General features: G+C 34.7%; 2 protein-coding genes across 2 annotated transcripts; one reads left to right on the top strand and one right to left on the bottom strand.

The window, feature by feature from the left end:
• The first annotated feature begins 8,613 nt into the window (after window positions 1–8,613).
• Window positions 8,614–11,246, top strand: LOC136817120 (uncharacterized). Its single transcript, XM_067073459.1, has 7 exons — window positions 8,614–8,691; window positions 8,852–8,968; window positions 9,138–9,293; window positions 9,529–9,730; window positions 9,899–9,989; window positions 10,135–10,317; window positions 10,482–11,246. The coding sequence occupies exons 1-7, from the start codon at window positions 8,641–8,643 to the stop codon at window positions 11,146–11,148; spliced, it is 1,467 nt and encodes a 488-aa protein (XP_066929560.1). The 5' UTR covers window positions 8,614–8,640; the 3' UTR covers window positions 11,149–11,246.
• Window positions 11,247–11,707: 461 nt separating this feature from the next.
• LOC136816199 (probable ATP-dependent DNA helicase RecS) lies at window positions 11,708–13,456 on the bottom strand. The gene has a single exon (XM_067072570.1). It carries the CDS (start codon window positions 13,454–13,456, stop codon window positions 11,708–11,710), a length of 1,749 nt encoding a protein of 582 aa, XP_066928671.1.
• Window positions 13,457–21,881: the final 8,425 nt, after the last annotated feature.

Genomic DNA, 21,881 nt, shown 5'->3' with positions numbered 1-21,881 from the left:
CGACGAAAACGTCATCTCCATCAACGAACTGATAGATGCTCAACGTAATGACGTAGATATTTCACGTGTTATTCATCTGCTCGGAAGTGATGAAAAAGCTTCGAGAGATGATTCAAAGTTTACAAAGAATTTGCTTCGCGGAAGGAGAAAACTGTTTGTCGACGACGGTTTACTCAAGAGAAGGTGTGGCCGATTCCACGAACAGATAATTTGGCCGAAATCATTAAAAAGCATTATCTACGAACACTTACACGTCAACATGGGTCATCTAATGACCGAAAGAGTATATCAGCTGGCTCGCCAACGGGTCTTTTGGCCTAACATGTTCAGTGACATTGATGACTACATCCACAAAGAATGTCAATGCATCGTGAATCGCAAACCGAACCGCGATTTACACGCTCCTCTTCAAAGTATTCACACTGCTTCACCAATGGAACTAGTTGCAATTGACTATCTCCATCTCGAAACTAGTTCACGTGGACATGAATATGTCCTATTGATTGTTGATCACTTTACAAGATTCGCCCAGGCTTATCCGACTAAAAATAAGTCTGCGCTTGCTGCTGCAAAACATCTGTACGGAGACTTTATTCTACGATTCGGCGTACCTACTCGCATCATGCACGATCAAGGTCGTGAATTCGAGAATAAACTGTTTGAAGAATTAGAGAAGTTGTCGGGTGTTACGAAATCAAGGACCACACCCTATCATCCACAAACAAACGGTGCATGTGAACGGATGAACCGTACGCTTCTACAAATGATGAGAACACTTGAAGAGAAGGAAAAGACAAGATGGCATGAGAAACTTAACAAATTAACATTCGCTTATAACTGCACACAACACGAAACAACAGGTTACTCTCCTTATTTCTTATTATTCGGACGAGAACCTTCCATCTTTCTTGATAGATTGATTGGGAAAGAACCAAAAACTGAACGCAAAACTTACGATCAATACATCAACGATTGGAAAGATCAAATGCAAGAGGCATACGAAATTGCCTTTGAACGAGCATCCAAGAAGAAAGCCAACGATACGAGAAGACAAGCTGAGAAACCATGCCTTGCTCCTCTACTACCAGGAGACAGAGTATTATTGAAAAACGTGAAAGAACGCGGTGGTCCAGGAAAACTACGTAGCCATTGGGAACGTAGAGTCTACCGAATTCAAGAAAGTCAAGGCCCAGTTTACACGGTCGTTGACGAAAAGCATGCTGCTGCTAAACCTCGCGTTGTTCACCGCAACATGATTATGCCAGTTGGCAACGAGTTTATTTTAGATCCACAGGAGAAGAAGCAAAAGCCAAAGAAACAACGAGACGCACGACAACCACCACGACAGGAACCTCCTGTACACGTCGATGAAGGTCACGCCGAAAGTGACGACGAACCTCCGTTACATCTGGTGCAACACTACGATAACGTAATGGACGACGAAGTACAACATCGCGTACAGAACGATCCTGAAACGATTCCTAACGAGCCTGACGTTCCTCAAGACGACGAGAACGTTGAAACGGCAAACGAATCATCTGGTGAAGAAGAACCCGTCGAACAGCTCCCTGAACGACGACAACGTAGACCACGTCGGGTATTTACGTACGATGTACCCGGTCAACCGTCGATCTATAATGTGTCAGCAAATCAGCCAATTTATTACACAACGCAGCCAGCTTCAAACTACTTCAGTTATTGTTTCCAACAACCAATGTTTCCAATCCAACAAAACTGTATGTATCAACCTACGTACCCTACAGTTCCGTACGGTACTCAAAGCTTCAACGCTGTTCCAAACACGTATCAAAATGGATACCCTCAACAACCAAATGTATATTTTAATTATTAATCAAATGAACTGTTATTGATTGATCTCGGACTGTTATTCAAGATAACAATGTTGTATCGGACGTTCCCGATGAAATCTTGAAACTCACGTCAATGTTAGGCAACTAACAACTCCGAAACTACTGAAAAATTCGTCACTCGTAGCTGCAGAATCGAGGAGGGCAAACATTTAAAGTCGGGGAGAGTGTCGCCCTTATGAATTGGGCGTATGAGAACGCTCTTCCGCGGCCCGAGAAATGTTTGTCTGACGGATAGGAAAGTTCAGTTTTTAATGGAAATCCAAGATGGCGGCTGTGGTTTCAGTCAACAGATAAATTAAATGCAAGAAGAGAACTTTTAGTATATTTATCAACTCTATTCGACTCAAATCTCTGTCTCACTTCCCCATAGTTACATTTGTTATTTTGTGATGATATAATGGTCTTGTAAAGTATTTTTCTTACAACTGGTATAAACTCGAAACCGTTTTTATTTTATTACTTTTGCACTCACCGCAATTGATTAAAATTTGAGATCAAGAGATTTTTATCATCTTTCAAAAAATGTAATACATTTATAGTATATTTGCATTCTTTCTACATTTATCATTTTTGTATGACAATGAGAGAGCAAGAGAGGTGATGAAAGTCAAATAAAATCAAAAGTAAGTATTTTTTTCACTGGGTGAAGTTCTGTGAAGTTATCAGCTTTTGTTTAATCGAAAATATGGGATGGATCTTGGATGGGAAATCCGGGGGTGCTTTGAATAAATGGGTGTCAGGTATGTGCCATACAAAATCATAAGTAAAAAAATTTTGGCTGAAATTTGGGGGAATACGATCATTTTCCCCGGAGGGAGTTTAAGCCACCTATTTCCCATTTAAAGCGCCTGATTGAAAGTAAATAAAACCCTTCGCCAGATTACGAAAATATGTCGTTTAAAAACAAAAAATGGTTAAATTCGATCTGTCATTCTAAATACGACGCAAATTTCTTGAGAAAGGTTAAAGATTGGCTATCTTGCAATATATATCTTCCTGAAGCATTTGTTCGATTTCTTACAAATGTCGGACTTGAATGTCACAATGTCACAATGTCACTAAACCCGCAGCCTTTATCGGAAAGTGAAGCAAGTTTTGGTAGGATTTCCTACCAAAGAAATCACCGAGGGTTAATAGATCCAATAACCAACGTAAACCTATTGAATATATGTTTTATTATATACCTAGAAGCAAAAACAAAACATAAATTATGCAAGGGGGGGGGGTTCAGGGGTACCCGATTCCACAATTCCGCCAATTTTTTTCCAATTTCTGTCAAACTGTCTACAAAAATGAACCGAGATTCCGCCACCGAAAATTCCTTTGAAATTCAATATTTTTGTCAAAAGTTCCGCGAAATTTGAATGCCGGGTCGGCAAGAAGTTTTTCATTTCATGGGGAACTTTCGAGAGGTAAAATTCTTCAAATTTTGCGAATTCTTTGTTGTTTGTGGAGCTTTCTTTGCTATAAACATCTTTAGATCTAAGATGGCAGCTGCCTCAAAATTTTGATAGAATATAGTTGAAAGATTGGCATTAGTAAATATGTAATCTAAACATTAATAAAATTTGCCGAGGATTCCCTGGGCAACGAACATTTAAATTCAATGTTCCGAGCGTATTCTTGCAAGGTTTTCGACCGCCGAAGGCGGTTAATTTTCCGAGCTGTATACGGGTAAAAAAGTTGGATTCAAAATTTCTCACAACTATGCTATCCTTTTGAATATTTTAAAATCTGACTCGCCCATTCATGCCTATTCTGCACGTTTTGCAGAATTTTGTCGGTTAAAGGTTTGAGCAGCTGAGACAAATTTGAGATATTTGTAGAATCGCTGGTTTTCTGAAATGTGTGGCGTTTTACTACGGAGATAAAAAAAGCATTTTTTCGGAGATAACGAAGTTAATCGTGAATAGATGAAAAACATGCTGTGGCGCCCCGCTAGGGAGATAAATGTTAAGTAAATAAAAAAACTTAAAGTATTTATCAGCTTCTGATTCAAACCACAAGTGATTAAACAACTCAAAATATACTAGCAACATAGCAGAATCCCAACAGTGGTGCAGCTTATACATCCGAAGACAGGCTCATAGATGCTTAGGTTCAAAGCGTAATAAGGCTGAAAAATGCTTGAATGAGGGGATGCTTTATTCTAGAACACAAATTTACGAAATACTGAAAATCCGCAAAATTCCAGCCAAAATCAGGAAAAAAAATTTTTTTCGTAGGCTCAAGTAGTGTTTGACATATGCAAATAGTGTTTTGACATATTTTTCCCCATATCTGAGCCTAGATATGCTTATAAAAAATATCCATATTTTCAAGTTAAATCACGCAAACGAGAGTGTCGAAGTGGATCATTGTCTAAACCGATGAATTCTTCATCAAATTTAAGGCGGTCGTTATCCAGTGATGTGAGCACTGTTCTAGTATTATTGCGCCCGTCAAGGGCGCCTTAATGAGGAGTACCTAGGGAAAATCTCACGATTCAGTTTTCCGGCTCGATTATTCATGTTTGTTCTCGATTATTCATTTTTTATTTTGTGTTTTTTTTACGCATGTTAATGTTAACAGAGACAAGAGCCTTGCTCGATTAAACTACTTTTCATAGTATTTCCCCGATTTCCTATCTTTCTTCCGATCGGATTCATTAAAAGGTTATTCAAGATGGCTACCGAAGCGATTAGCCTGGATCTCCATGCTAAAATTCCATCCTTCTTCCAAATGAGAACATATTTTCAGAAGTTTGGAATTTGAAGCATGGTGAAAGTCCACAACAATTTCAAATTCAAATTTTCCCTCTAACTGTCAAAGCCATGGCATAATTAGAAAGAGCCAATCAGAATTCACCATTTTTCGAATGTTTAAAATAATTAGCATAATTATGCAGCTTGAAGAGTCTCTCAGGTCCCTTTAAAAATGGCGGATTGAAATAAAAACAAAAATGAAAAAATGTGGCAGATTTCATAAAAAAGCTGCAAACAAAGCTGTTTTTGAGTGTTTTAGAGTTTGCTTTTCTTTTGAAAAATGATTATAATTGAAAGATAACACTTACAAATCGTTCTCCAAGTAAATTCGCGCGCTTAATCTTTGAGTAGGCCTATCAATCGCATCAAATAACACAGAAAAACAGGAACAAATCACTGAGTATCTCTTTTTTAAACTCTACTCCCTTTCTTCCCATGTATCACTTCTTTCAGCTACCATCTCGAATCACAATTTCAAGTTTGTTTATAAGTCCCATGCCATCCTCACTCTCTTTACCAGGTATTCTAAACTCCAGAAATGGAACTTTGGAAGTCTGACCATGTATAATTGTAAGAGTGGGATTTTGCCAACCATTCTCAAAGTATACTTTTTCGGTTAGGGCGGAGAACTTTGTTCAACAGAAAGTATTTCAATTTAAAAACTTCAATAAAATATTCAACTAGAAGAAAATTTGTTATGGATTTTTGCTCATATGATATCAAATTTCTTGATCATTTCTGTAAACAGAAGAAATTATACTAATTCTTCTTTTTTTAAACGCCCCCAAATTTTTGAGCGGGAAAAAAAAATATTTTTTCGATCGAAAGTGAAAGTGAAAGCTAATTACAACTTTGAAGAGTGAGAAAATGTGGTGAAAAGTGTGAGGTGTGAGTGAACGAAGAAAAAATGCCTAAAACTAAGTCTTCTAAAACAGAAATAACATCAAAAACATCACAAAAACAGAAGAAATCAACTCATTGCCGAGTATGCGAAAAACTTTTTAATGATACTGCAACTTCAAATGAACATAGAGACAACGTCTTCAAAAGGGACAAAGATGGAAATTCCATACAGACGAGATATGCAAAGTTTAACATTATCCTTAATCATGACAGCGAAAAGTCAGATTCAATTTGTAAAACATGTCATACTAATTTGAAGGCTTTGGAGAGAGCTGATTCGATTCTTGTTAACCTTAAAGTAAGCTCTGAATTGGGTCTACCACCATCAGCAGAAGAGGTCATGTCTGAAATACTACCACAAGAAGAACCCATGCCTGTTGAAGTGATCCAAGCAGAACCATTTGAGCCTATGGATGTTGAAACCGTGCCAGAAGGACCAATGTTTGACGTTTTACGAGAGGAATCTCAAGGAAATGATATTCGCAATGATAGAGAAGTCTCCCCCACCAGCTCCTCTTTTTAACGTAAGTGGGTTATGAAACATTTTTTCTGCAAATTTTATATGGTTTTCACCTTCCAAAGTCCAAAGAGCCCGGGGGGTATCTAGGCAAGTGAAAGGATACGGGTATGTGCCGCCCTTAAGGGTGCCTTGTTTGGACCTTCAAAAATCCCTGTAAGGTAAGGGTCGTAAAAATCAAACGAATCAAAATCTAATTTCAGTCGCCATAACTTGGATTTTATCAAAAATTTTCAAGTTCTTAAAGACCTTAAACGTGTTGTTCACTAAGGGGTAGAGAATATTATTTTTTAACGAAGGTTATAAATCAAGCATAAATAGAGCGACTTCTTTTTCATCATTTGATAAAAATCAAAAATATCTACTGACACACCTCAAAACCAAAGCTCACTAAATATGCTTATGTTATGCTTATTTTTTAGTAAAATTCAGGTCTCAGTACAAACGTTATGCTTATAAAAAAAACATGTATTTCTCTTAATTTTCAGGGAGATTTAGAGGATTTCAAGCAAATGTGTTACGATGAAATCAAACAAATTGATAAATCGTCAACGATCAAAGATACAAGCATCGACAAAATAGTGAATTTTAACTACAATGAAATGTGCGACGAAATCGACGAACTATGTCCAGTTCTATCGACTGCTCTTAAAGGGGAATTAACGTTTCAAAATTGTCAACAAATAAATTAAAGATTCAAATAGAGCTCATTGAGACAATTTCAAATATATATGGTTTATAGGGCTTTACTCTTCTACATCCGGAATAAGAGTTGTTTGAAAATTCCCTTGCGTTGCTATGGATACGAAAAATGTGACGTAGCATACGCCCTGTGTTTCTCTTTTTTATAAGGGAAGAGTGGTGGATGATGATTTAAAATGCAGTTTTTGAGTTTCTTTTTACCGTTAGAAAGTTCAGACTCGTTAGACTCTCCTAGTATAATTTCTTCAACGTTTTGCTATAACTACTCTAAAAAAGATTAATTTCTTATGTTTTTTATCTCTTTTACAACCAAATAGAGTGTAACAGTAAGAATAGTTGGAGCACATGTGACGTCACAAAATCAACAGAGGGGGAGTTTTTCTCCATTGTAGAGTCAAAATTGTGAGAAATTAAAGATTGAATAACTCAATGAATAAAAGACATTATGAAGTGGTTCCTTTTTTGTTCGATCACATTTTTCTTCCTCTTTAATGTTTCGAAAAAAAATCTCAGGGTTAATTCCAAACGTTAATTCCCCTTTAAAGGAAGCCTAGGTGTAGCGGATGGGAAAGAGGACAAGGCAAAAGCTATTCGTTTAGGAATATATGCATAATATTCAAAAAGAGGTAAATATATACTACTTGAATTATAATTGCTATTTTGTACTACTAAGAGAAGGAATTTTACATAGATCATTTGAATTTTACATACCTTAAGGGAACTTATTTTGGCGAGAACTAATTTTGGCGAATTTGTAGTCTCGATTTCCAGACCATAATTCTTTTATTTCCCATAAGGGTAATACTGCCACAAAGATAAAAGCCGAAAAAGAGTAAGTCTGTCATAAACAAAAATACGCGCGAGAGAGAGTTTGAATAATTTTTCCTCTTTCTGGAGTGCGTCTATCTTTTTCAGTTTCATTTATGGGTTAGCATTCTCGAATTAATCATTATTAAATTAGTAGTCTAGATCTAGACTAGCGAATTTTTGGCGAATTGAAAAAAGATTCGCCAAAATTAGTTCCCTTAAGGTAGATCTATGACTTTCATTTTTGCATCTCCTATTTACCTCAGGTATCCTAATCGTAGAAATGTTGTTAATTGCCGAAATGATCAACTGTTTGTTGCGGCTGGTGTTAAAAAGAGAGCATTTGGTTGGTTTAACAAATTAGGAGTCACTAATTGTTACAGAACTGCTGTGGATGTGAATGGTGGAATGGCAAAAGATTTCGATAAGGTTGTATTGGCTTGGAAAAAGGCTCAAGAGGACGAATACAAAGGGATGAAGGCAGAGGGGTTAGATCCTAAGAATAAAGATCACGTCAAGGAGTACAGAAAGACACACCCGACACCACCAGGATATTTAGTAAGTTTAGCAACCTCAACTGTATTGCTTTTTTCTAAAATATTTTTGTCTTAATAATATAGTAGATATTTACAATAAAGCACGAGCCTAGACTAAAAATCTCTAGGATAAAACAAAATAAAAATCCAATATGAACTCATGAAAACATCTATCTAATACTAATAGGATGTTGGAGACAATCTTGATTTTGAGCAAATAACAAGGCATCAAACAAAGGATAACCACAATCAAAGTATACATTGGTTTCATCATATGGGTGTTAAACACAGGACAGATCCTATGGAAGGTAGAATTTTCATTTTCAGTTTTTATTTTCGGACATGAGAAGCTTGAGCTTTGAATCCAAAATTACAATAGTTAGAAACCTCGTTTTGCTATTTTTATGTCTTTTTAACAAAATTCTTTGTTTGTATTACAGCTAAGAGATCACCAGAAGAGTACAGCAAAACAACTATTGTCGCAAATGAAGACACTGAAAAGACGCTTTTCGAATCCAATAAGATGCCCTGCTCTCAAGATATTCAAGAAAAACGTGTGTATGCACATCCCACATATTTATACTCAAGAAATGTCTCAAAAATCAGAAGTTGTAAGTAAAAAATTACTTTTATATGGAATTTGAATTCACTTTTTAATCCACTATCAAAAATACTAAAATCAAAAAAAAATTATTTTCATCTATTTTCAATATTATGTTATAACTTTGGACTACCTTTTATAATATGCAAATGATTTTTCTTCGAATTTAGGTACCTCTTGGACTAATATTCAAAGATGAAACGAGTACCAGTGGTATGATTGACATTGTAAAGCATATTCAAGAAAACTATGTTCCTCAAGTGACATTAGAAGATGGTACCATAGAGGTAAAAAATAAAATGAAAATAAAATGTTATTACTATTTTAGTTGCCAAAATGCTAAGGAGTTACAAGGCTTTACTTACTAGTATACTACATAGAGAAAATACCTGGCTATTTTGGGCTGCAAACATTATGAATCATCATTACTCTAATTTAATGGTATCAATTTTTAAGGTTATCAAACAAATAGCAGTGGGAGGAGACCAAAAGACAGAGGGACGGTGTGACTCAGCTCAGAGGTGCTTTCTTGATGGAAGAAATGATTTTGAAAAGCTTCAAGGAGTATGGAGTAAATTTGAGCATTGGCATTTAAAAAGAACTCTTTACATAGTAAGTATAGACACTACATTCATGTAACTTAAAAACAAAAATTATGATCATAACTAAAAATTTAAACTTGTCATGTTATATTAAATTCAATTTGGGTGAACAAAGTATGCACTGAGTGCTCAAAATCCAAAATAGGTAAAACTATAATTCTAAGATTTTAAACTCATTCAAGGATACAGTTATCATTATATTGAGCTAAAAAAAGCTTGAACTCTCTTTTCTTTTATATTTCTAGCTCAAAGAAACACTATTTCAAAAGTCAAGTTCGGGTTCCCAATATGGCACCACTCAGTGGTCATTGAATGTAACCAATATGACAAATGCAAAATCAGGACCAAAAAAAGCCTTTAATGCATACAAAGATTTCTCAGATGTGGAGCTGGATTCTCAAATCGTTGCCTGTGCTATGGTTCATTTTGATATGAAAAATATAGATGGTATGTAAATAAAAAGTAACAAAAGTTGTAAAGCAACATTTTCCTGAAAATTAGACAGGAAACACTTAGTCTAAATTCGTGAAAATACCTAGATGAATTAAAATTACAATATGTGTACAATATTTGTACTGCAAATTTATATAAATACAATTAATATTCTAATTTCAGACGACCCAGTTCCGCAAGAAATCAAAGACTCTGAAGACCCTAAGGAAAGATTTCTTTGGCTTTACAATAACATTGAAGAAATTTTGACTAAGTAAGTATTCATTCCCAATTGGACAGTCTACAATCTAACCAGTTGAAATTTTTATTTTTGTTTTGTTTTTTCTGGTTTTAAAAGGTAATCAAAGAAATTCGCTAAATCATAGTTACTTATATTGTACTATATTGTTTGTTTTCAGATTTACAATCAAGTACAGTGATGGTTTACAGAGAGCTCAAAAAGAAGAAACACGAGAAGGAACTGTACCCATTTTGCATATGTATCTATGCTACAAGAATAAAACTGGAGAATGCTCAAAGAAAGGATACAAGAAAGCCAAAGGAAGAAACGAACATGAAAAAAAGAAGCATAACTACGACAGGTTAGCTCATGCTTCAAAAGCTCTCTAAACTTTCATTAATCTCAACTACATAAAAATTGTATATATAACAAATGGAATGCTGATTGAAATATTATGTAGTCAACTTTTGTTTATAATTTTGAATAAAAAATAGCCTTTTTAATTTGGAATTTTGTCCATTTTAGATCAAAGTGGGAGACTAAGCGGCTGGACTATCAAAAGGCTTTGTTGTCATTCAATCTGTTACTACGCAACATCAATGACTCAATCAGGGAAGGCGATGGAGAGAGGCTTATGGAAAATTACAAAGTAGCAATGTTATACTTCAAGGCACATGGGCATAAAAATTATGCTTTGTCCCTACTTAAGTATTTTTACACCATAAAACACAAATCAGAATTTGCTCACGAATTGTTGTGGGAAGGTTTTGTTAACAACAAAGGGTACCCCGGCCGAAATATTTCCCTAGATTTACATTTGGAGCACTTAAACAACTTTCTGAAAGAACTACTTAAAAACCTGAGATCTAACCTGACGAAAAACAATAACGCAGAAAGAGTTTCGAAGGCTCTGAATAACATAAAGTTAATGGTTGATAATACAGAAAAAATGTTGGACGTAAAAAAACAAGAATCTGGAAGTCGCAAGTTCAAGTCAGAAGATACTGTTCGACATTTAGCATCAGAACTACATAAAAACAATCCATTCAAAGAAAGTTATGAGACATACGAATCATTCAAGAATTTCAATGGTCAAATTCTGCAAAAGCTGGACTGTACAGCATTTATGGAATGGATGGTTACAAAAAGAAAAGAGTTTTTTGCTTTGAACAAACTTAACCCAAAAAAATGAAAAAAAACTTTTATTTCTATTTATCAGTATGCTACATTGCATTTTTATTTACAATACAAAGAATCTTTGAATTTATTTAATGGCTTTTTTTTAAACTTTTTGAACCCTTTTTTATAGTATTTTTGAAAAGTATTGTGTTTGTTTTAATTTCTTTATGGAACTTTGCAGTGTCTGAAGTGTATAACATTGAGAAAAACATGAAAGACTTCTAATATGTACAAATAGTTTTGAAAAAAAATAAAATAAAATCCTCTTGTTAAATCACAATACTTCAAAAAAGTTAAGATTTTTTGTTTGTTTTTTAATCAAAATAAAAACACTGAGTATATTTTCATTTGAGATTATATCAGTTGATATTCATGTTATAGTCTATGAAAGTAGGTTCTGTTCTTACTTGATGAGATATTTTTTGTAAATAATCCTATATACCTTCACCTGGTGTATTTTATATTGAAAAGAAAATTAGAACGTTAGCAAAACAAAAAGTAAAGTGTATATATTAAAAATGTGTCTGACCCAAATAGTAATAAAAATATATACATTAAAGATTAAAAATTACCTACAAATTTTCATCATCATAATCATTGTCTGAGCTTTGCTCAGAGGAGTCTGTAAATTCATACTTAAGTTCTACAGTCTCTGTTAGATCAACTTTAGATTTTTTTGGTAAGGATGGTCCACTTTCAAAATAATTCTGAATTACATCATAAATGCGTTGAGCCCAGATTTCATCTGCTATGTAAGTGTTCAACAAATATTGGGGAGAATCAATGTAACACAAATCCTCAATAATCTTCTTCAAGATAGGGGTTGTGAGACCACTAAGAAAAGCTGACGGAACTGTACGCAAAGAATCATCAAAGTTATTATGGAAGTTACGAAGCAGATCAGATAAGTTAAATTTATCATCTTCAGACACTTCACGAATAACAATTTTAAAATCTGACGGTTCTTGATTAAATTTTTGTAAATCTTCAAACAAAAACAATTGACAACAGTCATCAGCACCACAAGCGCAAGATTTTGAACAAAAAGAGCAACAACGGTGAGCAGGGGAAATAGATGAAACAGTATTAGTATTTTCGTTGAATGGAGTAAACAACTTAGTTCTTAAACACGAATCATTTCCATCACGAATGTAATCTCTCATCTGTTTTGCAATGACTGTAGAACCTTGTGGATAAGAGTATAATATTGCATGGGAAATGTCTTCACCAGACCTTCCAGCACGTCCTATTTGTTGGCAATACTCAACAAGGCCATGAGCAGGACCAAAATGTAACACATAGGAAAGATCTTTACAGTTAACTCCACAACCAAGAGCACTAGTGGCAATAATAACTCGAACATTCCCGGTTCCTTTTGTTAAACAGTCCATGGCTTTTTGTTTGTTAAAATCTGACGTGTCTGCATGATACATACCAATTAACAAATTTTGATTTGAATCAACACCATCTTTAAAAGCATTCATTCCAAGTTCGGCTAAGAACTGTTGAAATAACCAACCAGTCAGTTCTTGAGAATAACAATAAATTAAGATTTTTGGGCAGTTGATGGCATGTTCTATCAACCAGTTGAAAACCCAAGCAAAACATTTAATACTTTTTTCTTTCATTTTAACAAATGAAAGACGAAGATTAGGTCTATCTGAACACGAAAAGACATATTTCAATGTTGATGATAGACTACAAGAAACTTTAATCAATTGGGTGTAGTCCCTGTCAACTGTTGCACTTAGAGCCAGCACTGGAATTTTCTCGGAGCAAAATGAGCGGACAGTACCAATTCTTCCAAAGGCCTCTCTGAAAGCTTCTCCATCTTTCGAGGAAGGTGTCCCCCAAGCAACTTTGTGTGCTTCATCAACTACAAAACATTTAACATTTTTACGAAAATGACTTGATGAAAGCATATCCTTCCAACGACTATTGTTGAGCCAAGCCTCAGGAGTGTCAATGATAAGGTTAAAACGTCCTGAAACAATATCTTGATAGTTACCATCCAGAGAACATGCACGAAGGTTTAAAGATTCAAGATAATTGTTGGCTTCTTCAATTTGATTTTGGATGAGTGCCTTCAGTGGTGAAAAAACGACAATTATTGCCTGGTCTGGCTGTCCTGGAAGCATCTTACAGACAGATGGCAGGAGCTGATAAATCATGCTTTTACCGTAAGATGTAGGTAAAATTGCAAGCGTATCATGTCCATTGATGATATTTTTAATGGATTCCAGTTGTTTTGGCTTCACAGAAAATGCTGGGTTGACTCTAGAAATGCAAGTTTCCACAGCATCTCTGACTAGAGAAGCCATTTTGCAATCTTTATCGGTCGTCTGTTATGATTTTTTATATAAACAAAGACATTGGTCACACTTACTAAAATTTAAGACATTCATCACGGCAAAAACATTTTTCAAGTAAAGACGAACAATGATCAAGCGGGAAGTTTGAAAATTATGGAAATTTATTCTGACCAATCAGAACGCAGTAGTCCAAAACGGACTAATTTTCCGAGCACTTTCACCCACCTCTGTACATATCGTTTTATTTTGATGGAAAATAAATAAGATATGTACTTTGAGGTGGGATATCCCATCTACAATCGTCCCAAGTTAAAGCAGTTCTAGTTCTATTAAGTGATCACATAATACGCTAACGTACATTATCATGATATTAGTTGACGGTATGTACATTTAAAACGTGGAAACTTTTGTGATAAATTTGGAGATTTTCTTACACGTGCATTCAAAACGTGGAAAACTTTTGTTGTGAACACGACATTTTCTTCCACATGCATTTAAAAAATGAAGAAAACTCAAGTGATTTCCTGGCATGACAATTTATTTTATTTTCTGAGATTTTTTTGGAAATTATGATTGTTTCCAAGTATTTGACATTTTTTGCTTTTGCTGTGACTATTTTTTGTAGCATGCTTTTGGAAATCATAAAATGGCTTCTGTTAGGGGAATTTTTTTCCTATCGATATTCTTTCAGATTATGAAATGTTTCCCAGTATATATATAAAAATGAGATTTTTTTTTTTGCATTCTGTCGGAATTTATGAAATTGTTTCCCTGTTTTGAAAAATTTTTACTTTTTGGCATGTACATTATTTAAAAAAACTCCAAAAGTTACTTTAAATTTTTACATCTTTTACAATATTTTATATATAATGAAAGTATAATACAAAATACTTCAGCTCATTTTAAACTATATAAAATTTTCTTTGGTTTTCTTACTGTGAAATATTCTCCTTTTTGTCATTCTTTCATTTTAAATGTTTGCCCTTTTTGGCTAAATAATATTTCTGGAAATCAGCCTTAACCCTATTCGTACTAGGGGGGGGCTCTTTCTGTTCGGAGGTCAAACTATTGCTAATAGCTCCTGAAATAATAGAGCTTTTGCCGTGAAATTTTCTGTAAATTCCTAACTTTTGTTTAGCTTCAAAATAAAAAAAAAATTTGACACCTAAATATTTTCACACCTTGAGCATGATGACATTTCTGACAGTAAGGTGTCACAAAAATTGACCCTTTTCCAATACAAATTTATTTTCATTCTCAAATATATCGTTTAAACCGTAATTTATTGAATATTTAGGATAAAATAAGCATTTTAAACTCAGGCAACTTTTTTCTAAAGCCTTTGTTAGAATACAATAGCTATTTATAAGAACAAAGGAAATTTTCGGTTTTTACTCACTTTGGGCATGATGAGTGACGTCATCAAAAAAAATTTTTGTCAAAAGTTACCTTACGTCACAAGGATCTTGTGTGCCAAATTTCATCCAAAAAGACCCACTAGATCAAAAGTTAAGGGGTGGTACAGGAAAAGCCCCCCCCTAGTTCTGAACCGCCCCTAAAAGCCTAGTATGAATAGGGTTAAAATAATAATTATATAATCAGGTCTTTTGATGTGTTCAACAACACTCTACTTGGCGGTGCGACGCCGGGTGACCGCTAGTATAATACTAAAATCCACCTAACGAAAATTAAAGTTCCAGCCAATTTGATTACTGCATTGTTGTTCTCAGTCGGGTTCAGCTTGGATATATTTCGTGATCCGTAGCTTTGAACCTACAGTTATCTTATGAATAATCCTGTAAATACTGGCAATTACATAAATGGAATTTTGAAATTTTTAGGGACGATGTTATCTGAGATTTAAAGCACTTTGAATTTTTTTGAGGACATCGATTATTATTTTAACATTTGTAAAGGAAATATTTATCCGCATCTTTGCGGCTCTTGTTTCCTTATAGAATGATCGAGTCAATTTAAACATATTGTAGCTAAAAGAATTGAAATTTAAATTATAACATTATAAAACCAAACGTGATGAAATGTCTCGGTTTTTAGTGAGGCACTCGCTACGATTCACTTGGCAAGCGAATCTACCTTGGCCCAGGTCAACCCGTCATGTGAGGGGAATAGGGTACCATTACTCTGATACAAGAGTATGGGGAGATATGCTGGACATTTAATGTGGTGTGGTGATTGTACTCATATGTTCAGTACCTGCGAGAACGCAAGGTTCTCCCGTACTGTTCGAGTATCATCATCGATACAGCATGGCTCTGATGTGTCGCGAGCACAGAGTACAATGTCTGGTAAGCGCTGTGATTTCCCTATCTAGGGCTAGGAAACTATCCCGGGATAGGGCCCGGTCCGATGATATCGGAGTGTCAGGTTCTCTCTCTTCTCTAATGCCAAAATTGAATCTTGTAAAACTAGGGTAGTTTTTCGTTATTTCTTGGACTAGAGTTTCTAAGAAACAATATTATGGATGCCTCTTCAGTCGTGGTAGCGATGTTGGATAGTGGAATAAATTGGAGGTCAGGAAAAAAACAACGCTCAAAAGAAAAGAGAAAAAAGAAGCTATTTGAATAATACGAAAAAAAAGTCCCAACAAAATATACTGCCGATATAGAGAAACGGGAATCTTTATAAACTCATGCCGACTGGGTACCGCACTCTATATTGTAACATTCCCATCACTTTTTTGGTGCATTTACTAACTAAACAGACATAAAATACTATGCTAAAAGAAATGTAAACCTCTTTAAATACTCTAAAAACACCAAAAATATTATATACAAACAACCAGCTGAAAACCACCATATTTAAAAACGAGTAATGTTTAAAAATGCTTGGTTACGTCTTCCTTGGACTTACGGACTGGAATCGTTAAACGAAACGATTGATTTTATTTTAGCGAGTGAATTCATCTTTATTATATTCGAAAATGTTCTAAAAGTATAAACCAATTTTGTTTTCTAAATTTTATTCCACACTGCCGCTGCGAAAGCCTATCGTAATAATACTTTTGCTATGCGAAATTAAAAAAGAATATATCAAGTTCAACAGAGCTGCAATATAGGATATAATCGGGATATAATTTGATGAGTTTTAGCCCTGGTCTCAGGGATTTAACCTAAATATCCAAACCGTATACTATTTAAACGTCTAATTTTCGTAATCTTGTCTCCTGTTCAAGGTCTGGTCCAGCTAGTTCGTGAGTGTAATTATTTGCATGCCTTGCGTGTCCTCGTGGGTTACGTGGGTCTCGTAGCCTCGTGGGTCTCGTGCCTTCGTGGGTCCAGAAAAGAATTACGTGGGTATCTCGTGGGTCCAAAAAAAATTTACGTGGGTATCTCGTGGGTCCAAAAAAAAAATACGTGGGTATCTCGTGGGTCCAAAAAATTTACGTGGGTAATAATCACGTGGGTCCAAAAAAATGCGCCAAGACTCTGTGTATAGACTCGGTATAGACTCGCGCCGAAAAAAACCTTTATGCCATTCTTTAAGTACTTTATAATTTGTGAGACTTTTCAAGAGAGACTGTTTTCCTACAAAAGTGTGTACAATCGTAACGTATATCTTTTATTACAAGAGATGTAAATTCGTCTTCTTTAATGGGATAAAATTTTGGAGGGATTGAATTTCCCCCACAAAAATTACTGATAAAGTCAATATATTTCTATTTTTGAGTTTTTTGGACCCACGAGATACCCACGTAAATTTTTTGGACCCACGAGATACCCACGTAAATTTTATTTGGACCCACGTAATATTTTTCTGGACCTACGAAATACCCACAGAAATTTTTTTTGGACCCACGAGATACCCACGAAAGCACGAGACCCACGTAACCCACGAGGGCACGAGCCACGTAACCCACGAGACCCATGAGGGCACGCAAGGCACGCAAATAATCAGTCTACAGGGATATTTTCTCTTCATATGTGAGCGGGTATTTCGATATTTTTCTATGCACGTGTATAATTTTATGGAAAACGCTGACTTGGCAGAAAAAAGGAAAACAAATCATAATGATAACCAGGGATATGTTATAGCGTAGCTGGATGAAGGACGAGAATTCCTTAGCGGATTGCTTCTTTGTCTTTTCTATTGTAAACTGTTCATAATAGAAATCCATCTCTGTCCCGTTGAGTGTTCCGTTTTTATAAGAAAAATGAAGCAGACAAAGTATTCATGCAGTACGTTTGCATATGTTTTGCTATGATGTTCCCGCTTTTCATGAAAATAATATTTGCAAAAGATACCCCAAAAGCTTCTTTGTAAATGAAATCTAATTTTATCATCGTGTGTTATGAATTTGAGAAGCTTTCATGATTTCTCTTTAAAAATTTCGGATGTAAATATTTTGACAAATATTGTTTCAATTGACTTGAAATTTTTTTACATAATCAAACATACTGACTTGCTATCTGAAAATATCAGTTAGAAAGTGAGGCACCCCGCGGTGTAGCGCGGTATTTCAAATGAAAAAGAGCTATTTATAATCTTACAGAAGAAATTTCTTATAACTTTACTAATGAAAACAATGTTTTTCATTTTTTTAAATTGTCATTCACCAATGTTTTACAGACCCTCTTGATAATTAAAAGTTTTTAATCGTGAACAATAAATGAAGCAGCAGAATCATTGGCTAAAAAGAAATCCAAATTTCACGAATTTGTAATTAAAAAAGTTTAATTTCATATCAAATTTTAATGTCAGGGACAGAGATAGAACAAGGCTTTTTCAAATGTGCGTTATCCAGCTACGCTATAACATATCCCTGTGATAACACAGGTTCTTTCGTAAAAGATTGCTGATAGCAGGGAGTTTAATCATGTGGCTGATGTTTTGATAGCGATTTTCTAGAGTCTGTTAAAGTTAGCGCTTCACGTCGCATACATGTAAGTAATAATTATTTTATCTGAATTTGTACGAGTTTTAATCCCGGAGTTCATTTCGAAATAATTGGAAAAACGTGAAAACGTTTTTTTTATTTACAGTGTATGGCCCCTAAAATGTAGGTTGGTGCTTAGCAAAGTATTTCAGCCTGCAGTTACACTTTAAACGAACCATTTTCCCTAAGCTGAGCACTTCATATTTTATAAGATAAAGAAGTTTTTAGGTACTGGGGGTCGGTTTGCGTGAATGCATGAATGGTCATTTTCGGTTGTGTAAATACGTGAAAATTGAAAAAAAATGCGTGAATTGAAAAAACTTGCGTGAACGTGAAAATCCACTTTTTGATTGCGTGAATCTGCGGGCTATTTTGTGCGTGAATACGTGAATTTTCCCTTTTTTCCACCGGTTATGTGCAGTTTTCCTGATTTCCTATGTTTCCCCGAAAAATCGGGTTATTGCATGAAACTCGAGGAAAATTTGCGCAAATGCTCTTTTATTTTCAAATAGTAAGTACATTAATAATGTGGGTTACATTAAATATTGAACCATAAGAATATTACCAAAAATCTCCAAAAATTGTGTTTAACTGACTCCAGCTTCCCTTAAATATTGCAGAAAAGCTCTTAAGATTGGGTATAGGAAAGCTCTTATTTAGCTACTAGGGAATCCAAACAACTCCTGAATCAGGATTTCAAGGTCTGAAAAAACTGAATGTGAAAATTTAAAGAAAACCCTTAAAATGTCTTTCTAGTGATAGAATCCACATATACTCATAGAACCTGATACTTTTTAAAAGAAAAGTCATATAATTTATGAAAAAATATTGTTGAATCGACAAAAACAGCAAAATTTTGTATGAAGAAAATATGTGAAAAACTCTGAATCATATTACCATTTAAATAATCGACGATGGAGAGCACGCATCCTCGTGTTAAGATGTTAAAATTAAGCGAATAATCAACCAAGAAGTAAAGATCTGATTCTTATAAAGTAGGATTCTTGTAAGAAAAATAAAAACAGTCAACTCGCCTTAATTCGAACCTTTTGTAAATCAGTTGTTCGCCCCTTTAGCTTGAAAGTATTAGCGAGGTTAAGCACGGGTTTATTTTGACCGTAAAGTGCGATGCCGTAGGCCTGTACATAAGATTTCACTTGCATGGTTTGCTTTGGAAAGTTATGTACAGGCCTACGGTATCGCACTTTACGGTCAAAATAAACCCGTGCTTAACCTCGCTATTGTCTCTTTAATTCGAATCTTTGTCTTATTCGAACAAAACTTTTGGTCCTTTGAATATTGAATTAGTAGATTTTGTGCGTCATTCACTGTTTTATGTGTTGGAATTTTAACCAAAGCATAGTGTATACAACCGACACAGATCGGGCAATTTGATTATCATAAGTAAGTAAGTAAGTCTGCGACCGCAGTCGGAGGCGACCCGAAGGCTTCTCTTTCGATAGCTATCTACCCGAAGGTAGGGGAGGGCGCCACTCTTTCTCCCTGAATTTCTCCACTTACCCTTGATCCTTCTCTTAATTGCTGAGCATTAAGCAGAGAGGCATCAAGTACCATTTTGGAAATCTTTGGTATGACCCGGCTGGGGGTCGAACTCACAACCTTGCGAACCGTAGCCGGATGCTCTACCACTGTACTACGGTCGCTTATCATAACATTAGTTGTTAAAAATAAACATGCAATTCTACGGCATTCAACCGATTCTTATGTAGAAGGTGCGTATAAGAAACGACTCTAGGACTTGTTCCCATGAAAATATTTAGCTTTTATCGATGGAACAGACAAACACAGAAAACACGAGTTAAATTTTTCGGTTGAGCTCCCTGAGTAGAATATGAAATGAATATTTTCACACCCATCACAATGCGTCTATACCGAATATATTCGTTTATGCGATACCATGATTTTGACATAGAACATGGAATTATTCATTCTCACATGCTCCTATCAATGTGGTTTTTTTCGAGGCTATGAAGGATCTGATATTTTTTTACTAACTAAATTTCATAAACATAGAGCGCTTCAATAAAATTTTATTCAATTTGAAATTCTATGAATAACACACCCCTTGAACATCTTCATCCTTACATGCTCCTAACTTTAACAATGCGTAACTCCTCTTTAAAAGCTTATTTTGAGATCAAACAAATTCGAGGTAGCAAAAATTGTCACTTTTTGTGCACTTGAAAAAGAACACTCACTTAAGGTTAAGAACATTTAAAGGCTTTGCAGACCCTAAAACATCCAATCTCTACTTAATTAAAACTCTTTTGAGACTTATAAGTCAGTAAAATGAGTTTATTTCAAAATAAATCTTTTCTCTGACTGTCAAGTGTGTAATAGTTTATTATTTTCTCGCTGAGTGCGCATTGACTAAAATCGGCGTTTGTCTTCACAGCTTAATATGTAATAACTGTATTCAAACACTGTGATATTCACAGTACTATTCAACAGAACTTACTTCGGGTTCCAAGCAGAACAGTCGTTCTCGCTTTTTTCGCTTAGTGGCCTGTGTAGCATACCTAATCCGAACTTTGTTTTGTAAATAATTCTGTAATAATTTGGTAGGGATTACGCTGCTAATTTTTCAATTAAAACTTTACTCGATCCGAGATATGAAACTTAGAATCGTTATTATTCTTTTATGTTTTCAACAGCAATTTGAAAAAAAATTCCACAGGTTTTATCTATGAGGTTAAGTTATATAAATATATTATGATATATGAAATAAAATTTATACTATAATGATGTATACTGTATATAATATGAAAAGTTCTATTAATGCAAATTTAAAGGCCTCAAAAAGTTTTGTTGGCCAAAAGATGCTATATGACCTATATCTTTCATTCAACTTCTTAAGATATAAAAACAACTGGATTTTAGATATATATTAGGTATAAAAGCTCCCTTCCTCCCATCTTTATAATTTCAATGTGTTAGGAGCTACAGACAATTTTCGGTAAATTTGGATGCCAGATTTTTTCATTTAGAAGTACATTTAGCTACTCCCAGCATGTTTTTTGACAACCAAGACGTTTTTTCCTTTCATGGATGTAATGCTTTTCAAACATGACTTAATCTTTTCAGAATATCGCTTGATGCAAGTGATAAATTATTTGGTCACGTTCAAGGATAATTTTGTCATTAATCAAAAAGAATATATATTAGGCTTGGCGACGAGATTGCTATAATGATCTACCAAAATAATCATTAATCATCTTTTTTTTGACTGATCTGCATGTCAGAATTTTATTTGAATCTTAACGTACATACACTCATCTTATTTTATAAGAAGAAATTTTTTAAAAACACTGAGGCTCAAAAACATTAAGAATAATTTAAAACTATGCGCAGGCTGGAATAGCTCAATTTCACCCTATAAGATAAGAACATGATAGGAACAATTAAGGCTTTAAACGTGCCAAAAAATAAGAACAACCGAATTTAATTAAGGGCCAAGCTACCCAAAAACAACCATCTTTTTGGGTAGCCTGGTAAAAAAATAAAAATGAAAGTAGAATT

The sequence above is a fragment of the Clytia hemisphaerica genome, unplaced genomic scaffold, assembly GCF_902728285.1.
Source record: "Clytia hemisphaerica strain Z4C2 unplaced genomic scaffold, Clytia hemisphaerica genome assembly, whole genome shotgun sequence".
Classification (NCBI taxonomy): Eukaryota; Metazoa; Cnidaria; class Hydrozoa; order Leptothecata; family Clytiidae; genus Clytia; species Clytia hemisphaerica.
Note: the sequence above shows the minus strand (reverse complement) of the source record. Positions and strands in the feature narration are given on the sequence as shown.

What these genes read in the sequence shown, in the direction of transcription:
- LOC136817120 (XM_067073459.1), top strand. Translation starts at nt 8,641, where the DNA reads ATGCACATCCCACATATTTATACTCAAGAAATGTCTCAAAAATCAGAA. An exon ending in TGATATGAAAAATATAGATG is followed by an intron (nt 9,731 to 9,898) that starts GTATGTAAATAA and finishes TTCTAATTTCAG; the next exon opens with ACGACCCAGTTCCGCAAGAA. An exon ending in AAGAAGCATAACTACGACAG is followed by an intron (nt 10,318 to 10,481) that starts GTTAGCTCATGC and finishes TGTCCATTTTAG; the next exon opens with ATCAAAGTGGGAGACTAAGC.
- LOC136816199 (XM_067072570.1), bottom strand. Translation starts at nt 13,456, where the DNA reads ATGGCTTCTCTAGTCAGAGATGCTGTGGAAACTTGCATTTCTAGAGTC.